General features: G+C 39.7%; 1 protein-coding gene across 1 annotated transcript; it reads left to right on the top strand.

Moving 5' to 3' along the window:
* The first annotated feature begins 92 nt into the window (after nt 1-92).
* Nucleotides 93-10,131, top strand: MAPRE1 (microtubule-associated protein, RP/EB family, member 1). Its single transcript, XM_010569376.1, has 7 exons — nt 93-182; nt 444-567; nt 3,317-3,462; nt 4,808-5,012; nt 5,400-5,509; nt 6,207-6,359; nt 6,786-10,131. Exons 2-7 carry the CDS (start codon nt 447-449, stop codon nt 6,840-6,842), a joined length of 792 nt encoding a protein of 263 aa, XP_010567678.1. The 5' UTR covers nt 93-182; nt 444-446; the 3' UTR covers nt 6,843-10,131.
* The last annotated feature ends 425 nt before the right edge of the window (nt 10,132-10,556 follow it).

Genomic DNA, 10,556 nt, shown 5'->3' with positions numbered 1-10,556 from the left:
GCGGCGGCGGCTCCGCTTTGTGCCGGCGGGGCTGGGCGGGGACCGCCCGCCCGCTGGTATTTCTCCCTGGAGAGAGATACCGTGGTCGACCAGGAAGTATTTCGGCCGTGCTGGGTTGTTGGCGTGGATGAGAGGGACGAAAAACTTGCCGCAGCCGTGATTCCTTTCATCAGAGTGTCCGTGTGAGTGCCTTGGTGTTAATTTTTCTTCAAAAAGCACGAACCCGTGTCCTTTACAGTTGTGATGAAGTAAGGTCCTCCCAGCTGTTAGCAGCAGACAGCTTCATCGCGTTTCCTGTGCATCATGTTGTGCTCGGCTGTTGTGTCTTGAAGGCTCAGGAGGAAGGGCCTCGGCTGCAGCCTAGGGAGCGTGCCTTAACACAAGCGATGAACACGTGTGGTGTTAACATTCGTGGTGCTTACGCCTTTGGTTCTGTCTTTCAGAAAATGGCAGTTAATGTGTATTCTACTTCAGTGACCAGCGATAACTTGAGTCGACATGACATGCTCGCATGGATCAATGAGTCTCTGCAGCTGACCCTGACAAAGATCGAACAGCTGTGCTCAGGTAAGGGGGCTCAGCGTGAGGGGAATTCCAAATCTGATGTGCACCCTAGTTCTGCAGAGGTATGGCTGCACCCTGTGAACCGTCCGTGCTGGCCTTCTATAGCCCTGCTGTTGGCTTAATTCCTGGTATGAACAGATTCGTGGTCAGTGTTACGATCTGGTTATGGCTAGAGGTTTATTGAAATGGTTGTTAATAGTGTAAGCACAATGAAAAGGCATATTCTTCTGACTCACTGCAGCATAGATGCAATAAGAAGGAATGGGGGTTAATGTGAAAAAAAGACTCTTAGGAGAGTGTGTTTTCCAATGAGGGGATTAAGCATTTAGTCTTGATGGATAGAGTAAGTCTTACAAGCATAATAAGTAGCATAAACAAATGTGATTTCTTATGGAAGAAAGCTATGAGGAGATTTGGGAGGTTGGGCAGAAGGAGCGGTGTGAGGAAGGCGTACTGGTGACTCTTGGGTTCACCTTTGGGACTTTACAACTCCTTATGGTAAAAGAGTGTGTCAGCCTGTGTCACCCTGGCTTGCTCTGGCTTGGGCTGACTTCAGCACAGCTGAATCTTGGGTAGAGTTGTAGGCAGAAAAGGGGAAGTGATTGTGGTACCGAAATGGAGTCAAGTGTCATCACAGGGAGGAGTGTGTGTGTGTGGGAGGAGGCTTGTAGGAACGAATAGAAGATAATAGTCTATGGAGTAAGAGCTGAAAAAAACCCAAGGCTAAAAATGCAGCCTAGGTAAAAGATGGTGATTTGGATAACTGCAACAGGCAGGTGAAAGGGACTTGGTGAAAAGTGGAAGCACAGCTTGTACAGTGAGTTTGAGATAAGGTGTTGCTCACAGAATGAGAGATGTGGAAAACGGAGGTGGAATAAAAGCAGGAGTAAACTTAAAATAAGTTTGGGACTGTGAATATAGCCAGTGGCTGAGTCCATGGAAGAAACATTCACGAAGATTACAGAGAAGCAGGGGACTTACAGTAGACATCTGACAGGTATTCTTAGTGGCTTTTGTCTAGTGAGATGGTGGAGAAAAACTGTAAGGGTGAAGGAACTAAAGATCTACAACCACAGAAGTAAGGGAAATGGTAAGCATTGTGTGCTTTCAGATAGGCAGGTTAAAAAAACCTGTCGTGTGCAGCGTTGATTTATATGGCTGAGAAGTTTGCTTAGAATTGGTATGAATCTTGAATGCTGCGAGAGCTCTGTCTTGAGAAGTGAGGATAATGAATGCTGGCTCTGCAGAATTTCAGCTCACCTGTTTTCAGGAAAAGACTGAGAGCTGTTGATGTGGCATGCGCTGAGTAATGTCCCTTTCCCGTGTCTGCAAAAATGCTTCATGCCTCTGCAGGTATGGAAGTGGCTTTCACTGTCTGTCATAGTCATGTGAAAACAGGAGTTTCCAAGCTTGCTTTGTTACCTTTGGCAAGGACAGTAGTGACAGCAGCAATTTGAGGTTGCATAAATGCACAAAAGATGACCTTTGGCTTATGCTATGATCTCTTTTTTTTTTTTTTTTTGCACTTATCCGTTAGACTACCATTACTTAGCAAAACCCTGATTTCTGGCAAGTCATCTGTTTTTGAGTTGGGCATTGGAATTCTTCAGCAAGTGAACTGAAAGACAGTGAATATCAAATGGCAAGAATTTTTTTTTTTTATTTGCACCAGTGGATGAGCAGTAGTCATCTAGTAGCAGGTGAAAGTGGGTGCCCCAAAAGACCTGCAGAGTATCTTGATAGAAAGTGAACAACATAGGACTTTGTTACCTGTGGCTGAGATGAAGAGACTAGTTTAGGGCAACACCATGGTGTATTACTTCTTGGCCTTTAGGTAGCTCACAAAAGCTTGTCACGTAGCTGTTTGGTGTTTTAGGTTAAGGTTCCCATTCCTCTCTGTGTGCGCTTAATTCATTGATATTGGTGGGGGGAATAATGCTCGGAATGTTGCGCTTGTATTTTCAGTGGCACACAGTTGCATATCATCACTGCAGAGTGAAGATATAGTTTAAAAATATCTTTTTTTTAATTGGGTGTGTATATTCTACAAAAGCTAGGGGTTTTTTTGAGGTGATTGCTCTTTGTGGCTGAACTGAATCCCTGTTTTGCTGTTATTACAGTAAGAGCTGAATTGAAGGACATGAAGGATTTAAAATTAATAGAAAGAAGCACTAAATTATTTCAGTTCTTTGATTAAGGCTTGATTTAAATATAATCCAGCTTAATTTGACCTCTTACCTTTGAGGGCACCTTGATTGTGTATAGGTTCTGTTTGTAGTAAGTAAATGTATCACTATTTTAATAATGATTAAATATAATTTTTAGAATAATTATTTTTCTAGTTAAGTTCTATTAATGTTGATAAGAGGAGATTACATGTCTGTTAAACACATGTAACATCTCAGATCTGCACTGATATCCATGAAGAAAGGAAAATCAAATTACTCATTGGATTTTTTCTTTTCTCTTGGACCCGTGGAGGCAGGATTGCTCTTCTCTGTAAGAGCTCAAGTCATGAGACCAAAAGTTTGGTTCTGCAGCTCACTTAAGCTTATTTGTGGCCATGCTGCACCAATAAAGGACACTGAAGGTTCTTGTTTTCTTGCTTTTGTTGCCTTTAAGGGATTGTGTACCTGAGGAATGAGTCACTTTGCTGAATGAATAGTTTGCTGACCTGACTGAAAAGTTACTTACGTAGGCTTGTGAGTTGACTTGTTTCATCATAGGATTTGTATTCTTTTTCTTTTGGCAGGTGCTGCATACTGTCAGTTTATGGATATGCTCTTCCCAGGTTCTGTAGCGCTCAAGAAAGTGAAGTTTCAGGCAAAATTGGAACATGAGTACATTCAGAACTTCAAGGTTCTACAAGCAGGTTTTAAACGAATGGGTGTTGACAAAGTAAGCTGGGTTGTAACTGATTCTTTGTGCTCTTAGTATCAAAGTAGATGGAATGTACTTTCAAATTTAGAGCTGGAAAAATCTGGGAACAGTTTGCTTCTGGTTTTATAAATCTTAAAGCTTTTGATTTTGGTTTGCATTGGGGTCCTCATTTGATTTAGGAGACTATCTGCTTTACTCCAGCTAGGGTTAGGTTTCCAGTCTTAATGATGAGATGAATTTTTTCCATTTTAGTTCTGTGCAACTTATGTAGCACAGACTAATATTGAAATTTCTGAGCTAAGGTTTATGTGAGTTTCCTGTTTGAACCATCTTTGTACCAGGTATGTTCCTATAACCTACTGGTTTGATAGTCCTAAGGATTTCAAATTCCTCTTTACAAGCATATAGAAGTCATTTGGGTTGGAAGAGACCTTTAAGAGGCTCATCGAGTCCAACCGTTAACCTAGCACTGCCAAGTCCACCACAAAACCATGTCCCTAAGTGCCACATTGACATGTCTTTTGAATACCTCCAGGTATTAGAATATGTAATTTTAAGCTAGTGAAAATGAGATCCATGAAAAAAACTTTTTCAGATCGAATGATAGTTATGCTTGTGGAAGGGTGATTTATCTAGGTAATAGTTACTGACAGCATGTTTGGTGTGATGCAGAACATTTCTGTGTTAAAGCTCTTACTATCTTTAAGAAGGCTTCTCATTCTGTGTTGGCTAGCGGCTTCAACACACACTTAATCGGATCGGTCTTCTGCTTGGGGGAAGTAGCTTATGCAGTATGTCCAGAACTGGACAGCCAGTCATGCTTTCAAATATTGAATGACCACATTTGGTAATGGCTCCCGGCCCCTCCCAGGTCATGGACTCTCAGCTTGTGGCCTACAGACAAGACTTCACAATTTGCTGCATCTTCTTAATAATCTTCAGCTATACTCCTCATTCCAGAGAAACTGAAATTGCAATCTACTAAAAAGGTGATGTTCAGATCTTGTAGCAGTTCTGTGTGCTAGCAGTCTATGAGATTGGTCAGCAGTTCAGATTCATGAAAGCTAGCACTGGATGAGCCTTTTTACAGAAAGAAGTTTTGTGTAGCAGAAACCTTGCTGCAGAATTATTTAAAATTACAGCGAAGGCATGATTTGTTTTTAATTCCAATTATTAGAAAAAAATCCTACTATTTCACATAGAGTTATGTTCAAGGAAGATTTTATCTAGACCAGACAAAGAATTACATTTGCATATCTTCTGAGTGCACTAATTTTAAAACTTTATATATAAAGAGAGAGGGAGGTTCTTTACCCTTAATATGAGTTTGACTTTATTTTTTTTTTTTCTCCCCTCCCTCCAGATAATTCCTGTGGACAAACTAGTGAAAGGAAAATTTCAGGACAACTTTGAATTTGTTCAATGGTTCAAAAAATTTTTTGATGCAAACTATGATGGGAAGGAGTATGATCCTGTTGCTGCTCGACAAGGCCAAGAGACAGTAGCACCAAACCTTGTTGCTCCAGTTGTGAACAAACCCAAGAAATCTCTCAGTTCTAGCAGTGCAGGTAGAGAAAATAATTAAAAGATTATCTAGATCATAAAAAATTCTGGGGAAAATAAGACTGGTTGCTATTTAAAATCAGTGTATGAAATTATAGTATTTTGCATCTTGTTTCAGAGATGCTAGGCTTCAAACACTGAGTCATCCTGTAGTACCCAGTTATCTGGGAGCTACAGAAAGAACAATCTTCTCTAAAAGAGAAAATGGCAAGGATTGGTGCCAACACATGCCAAAAAAAAAAAAAAAAAAAGACGTGTCACATGGAGTCAAGAAGAAGGAAGGAGCATATCTTCAAACTCTTACATGCCTAAGCATGTTTGGAAGGGGGTTAGTACCTTTATAGGAGGAAGAAAATGTTCTGAGAGGAACTAATACTGAATTAATCTTGCAGCCCCCCAGAGGCCCATTGTTACACAGAGGACCGCAGCAACTCCAAAAACTGGTAGTGGAATGGTCAAAAAGGCTGCAGGAGATGATGAATCAGCAGGATTGATTGAGCAGGTGTGTTGACCAAAATGGCCCTGTGTACTGACCTCTGCTTTATAGATTTATGTGCAGATTTTTTTTTTTTTTAATAGCATGAAATGGCTGGGTCAGGCAGATGGAAGAAAATGATCTGAATCTAGTAAGCTCATTTAAAATCACTTAATCGGAAGCTTTCATTATAATAGTCTTGCTCTCCTGATAGGAGCGAAACCCCTTCTGCAGTACATGAGTACCCAGACATTTAAACCTAGTATGTGCCATATCACACATAGCATTGTTTTTAAGTATTTCCACAGCTGTGTTTCAGCTATCACAGCATTCCAACTGAGCTATGAGCAGCTGCTACTTCACTGAAATACTGAATGTAATACAACTAAAACTGTCATCAGTGTGAGAGTTGTCTTGCAAGAATGTGTTAGCAAAGAAAACTGCAGGCGGTTAGTGTTTTACCTATTTCATGTAATAAGCCTTTAGAATTTCCAAGTGGTATTGCATGTGTTGGACTGGGTGTTTGTTGTGACAATAATATCACAATTTGAGAAATAGACCTTTTCCTCCTCTCACAGTCCCCCTTCCCTGCCCCCATCTTGGTTACTTCTGAAGTGCTTTGCTTATTAACAGCCTTCTGAGAACTTTGGGGACCCTGCCTTTTGAATAGATAATACTGAATTCTGTTTTTGGTGGATATATTATTATTGATGCCCTTTGGCAGATCAATGTATTGAAACTTACTGTTGAAGATCTGGAGAAGGAGAGAGACTTCTACTTTGGCAAATTGAGGAACATTGAATTGATCTGCCAGGAGAATGAAGGGGAGAATGATCCAGTGTTGCAGAGGATTGTGGAAATTCTTTATGCCACAGATGTAAGTAGTCTGGTATAAATTCTATTGCATAGTTCCTCCCTCCCCTTGTAACTGGAAGCTGGTTTGCTTTCCAGGGCTCCCTCTCTTTCTACTTGGTTGGTTTTTGGTGTTTTTTTTTGTTTGGTTGGTTGTTTTTTTTTTTTCTCTCCCCCCTTTAGGTTTATGGTCTAGCTTTTTCCTGTAGTAAAGAAACAGATAACATAATTATAGTCAGGAAACAAACAAGGTTAGCCTTTAATGAAGAGTATGTAACAAATAGATCAAAGATGAAGAAAATAACTCCTCTGGTAATATATCTTGACACTGTAAATGGTGACTTAAGGGTATCTATCCTAAGTAAAAAGAAAAAAACCCAAACATACAGAGTAGCCAGGAACTGGTTTGACATCAGATTTTCATTAAAGCACTTGTTTTATTCCCCTTCAGGAAGGCTTTGTGATACCTGACGAAGGAGCACCGCAGGAGGAACAAGAAGAGTATTAACAGACCACATACTGTACCAGCAGAGCAGCAACATCAGAATTCTTTGCCCCAGATCATGTGCTTAACTGTAAAATACTCCACTTTATTCTTAGAGGACTCACTGGTTTCTTTTCATAAGCAAAAAAGTACCTCTTCTTAAAGTGCACTTTGCGGAAGTTTCACTTTTTACAGTGGGTTTGAGTTAGGAGCTCTTTCTCACTTTGTAGCAGAGCAGTATTCACATCTAGGTGGTATATTTAGGGAGCAAGAGGCTGAATATTTGGAACTTGTTGCAGAATGGTTTGCTGGTAAAACACTGGTTTGTGGGAAGACTCTTTTTGTATCTAAGGTGGTGTGTAGTAGAGAAATTAAAGACTCTGACTCACAGAAAGATTGAGTTAATGTGAAATTGCAGCACAGAAATTATAATAAAATGCCTTAAGAGTATTTAAAATATGCTTCCATATGCCAAATTGAAGTAATGTGACAGGAGATTTTATGTGCTTCATATTGGGGTAGACGTTTGTTTAACTCCATTCACTGCTGTCTGAGAGGCCTTGCATGGCAATCTCACTTTGTCAGCAAGTGCTCAAAAGGGGCTATTAAAACAAAACTCCATTCCTATGTAAAGCTGCTTACTAAGTGATTAGTTCTCGATGAAATAGGCCTTAACGTTGCCTGTCACAAGATTAGAGGGAGTATGAACAGCTGAGACACATAAATTACCTTGAAGAGTGCTAAAGCCTTTTTCTATGGCATTGTGGCTCATGATTTTGCCAAAATGTACTGTGTTTTCTGTAAGAAAAACAAAACAACAAAAAAAGCAAAGGGCATCCAGTCTTACTGCCTAAAATGTTCTTCAGAAGTAATTTTCCTTCCTGGCTCTTGTTTCTATTTGTCCTGTTTCTTTTTATTTTTGTTGGTATACTTTTTGGTCTCTCACTTGTTCTTTTCTCTTTCCCATCCCAAGGAATGCTGATCAAATCCAACAGTTGTAACAGGACTTGCACTGTGCAACTATCTTAGAATGGAAGTGAATCGAGCACATGAGGATGATAATTTTTCTGTCTCTTTTTTCCATTTTTTTCCCCCTTTTAAACCAGGCCATATCTAATAATAATACTTGCCAGTTCAGTAGTCTTCTGGGGTAAAAACTAAAAGATGCTGGCTAACAGAGCTAATGTTATTGCAGAAAATACAGTACTGAGACTAACTTAAATATTAATATTTAAAGTACTTTCCTTAACTGTCCTTTTTTGCTATCATGCCCCTCATTACTGTTGTGTTTGGCAAGATCCTGCAAGACTTCTGATCCCCCTTCACTACTGAGATTGATCAGTCCTGTTGTGCTTGTATTCATTTGTTTCTGGTGGTAGCTTGTCCTAAAATGTGTGTAGGAGAGCATTTTATGGTAATTGTTGTGTAGTGCATGAATCTTTGTGAAATTCAGAGAAAAACCCAAATTCAGTGAATGCCAAAAATGCAAGTATCTAGCCATTGTTTAAAATTGCAGTGGTGCTATTTCTCTTGTGGCCTTTTAGACTTTTGTTGCCCTAAAACTCCATTTTACTGAGAAACCATATTTGACTTGGATTTTTCTTGACAGGGTTTTTCTATTTTAAGCAGTTTCTAAATAAAGTTCTGTATTTCAAGAGTGTCATGTCTACTGGAGTCTCATGCTTTCAGGTATGATTAGGCAAAGCTGAAGTTCGTGATAGTTTTCATGATGAAGCTTGCAGGACCTGGAATATCAGCTTTCATTCTCCAGTCCTAGCTATAGTCATTGCTAACTTGAGTAGCAGTAATATTGAAACTTTCCTTGGAGTGTGCTGGGGGAAACCATTGCTTGAGTTTTGGTTTGTTTGGTTTTTTTTATATTTTTTTTCCCCCCCTCCTACAAGTGGATGAAATGTGAGTGTATTGTTGGTTTCCCCCTTCTAAGGGTGTGAAAATGGGACTGTGTATCAGGAATGCTGTCACATGACTTTAAGTGTGTTTAAAGTGTTTTAAAACTGAAAGCGCTGGTTATTAGTTATAAACAAATGTTAACTGCATCTGTCACCAGTCTCTATGGACAGATCGACTGTAAACTTAGTTGATTTGTTTCATCTGAAGTGTGTTTCGTAGAAGAGCTTAAATGTTACTGTCACAGATGTGTGCACAGACCAGCATCTTCGGAGAAGTACTTATGTGACATATCTAACCTTGAAATTGGAAGTGTTCCCTGCAGGGCTTCTCTAACATGCTGGAGAATGCACTCCCTGCCCCCGAAGTGCTCTATGGATGCCTTATTCTAAAGAATAGGCATTGCTGGCATTGCCTACTGTATTTCAAAACTGGTGTTGGACTACAGAAGTGCAGACATAGAACGGGGGTTTTGATGCACATAAAATCTTCTTTACCATTACTTACTTGCTTTGAGGTCGGAAGCATATATTTTCGACTCTAAATATTCCGTTATTCCAGCAACTCAAAGCAAAAGATGGCAATAGCATGTGGCTGAATTTGAAGAGGACTTCTTGCACATCTGCTCTTTGCCGTCCAGTGGCACACTGGGACCTGATTGCTTCAAGTCTCTTTTTAACAGGATTGAACGTGTGGAACTGTGAAGCACCCAAGTCATCAGATGGGTTACGTTAGGTTGATTTTGATCTCTGCTAGCAAAGCAAGTAAATATCCTTTTATGCTAAGAGAATGATGAGTCAGAAATACCGCTAGTGCGCCTTGTGAGACTGTTGAGTGTGTGGACCTATTGGACGTGCATTATAAAACTAAATTGAAACTGCAGTCTTGCAAGTCAAATGCTGCTAAGATTTCCAATTGCTTATGTCACTTCTTTGCTACCAAGATGAGTTATAAATAGAATGAGGACAAACTCATGTAGTCAACTTATGACTACATTATAGGTATCTTGGCATAATCTGTTTTTTAATGTCCTTTTTGAGAAGAAAATAACAACAATAAGCCCAACTCAAACCCATAGACTTAACATAGCTACTCTGTTACACTGGTACAGTATATGCTGTTAAATATTAAATGCTCACCTGCCAGAACAATTCTGATAGCATCCAATCTTTCTTAGTATCTTAGTTCTATCAGATGTTTGAAAAATGAACAGAATGGAAGAAGCAAAAGCTCACATCTCCTTTCTGTACCAACATGTCTTACTTGCAGGTGGACTTGTGATGTTTTTTTAACTTTTATTGTTCAATTTTTTAAAAAATTCCTGGTTTGCAATGACAATTCTTACTGTAACTGTTAAAAGCCTTCAAATAAAGGCCAAAAACTTACTTGCTGTTGTATCATATCACTATTTAATGTGGCTGCTTGAGCACTCAGTCATCTTGTTGTCTGTCTAGTTGAATGTCCATCCACAGGAATGTGTGTGTCCTTTGGGAGTGGGAGTGTTTATTTCTCAGAACATCCTTCCAAGGATAAGGCTGGAATCTACTTCTCACAAGAGAAAGATATTTTTTGCAAGTTGGTGTGTAAACCTAATAAGGACTGTACTGTAGATTTCAAGATAGCCCGGTACTACGTAGACCATGCCTCTCAATTTCTATACTAGTGCAAGAAATAGAGGGGATAATGATAATAATGTGGACCTAACATATGGGCTGTTACTGAAGGGGCTGCAAATGACCTGGGTTACTGGCAGAGAAAAAGGAATGTGCATTGAGGTACCTGCACTTTGTTAGCAGGACAGCTGAAGAATTTACTGATCTTTTAATGCAG

This window comes from Haliaeetus leucocephalus, unplaced genomic scaffold, assembly GCF_000737465.1.
Source record: "Haliaeetus leucocephalus isolate CR32 unplaced genomic scaffold, Haliaeetus_leucocephalus-4.0 Scaffold273, whole genome shotgun sequence".
NCBI classification, from domain to species: Eukaryota; Metazoa; Chordata; class Aves; order Accipitriformes; family Accipitridae; genus Haliaeetus; species Haliaeetus leucocephalus.
This window is presented reverse-complemented; position numbering and strand designations above follow the sequence as displayed.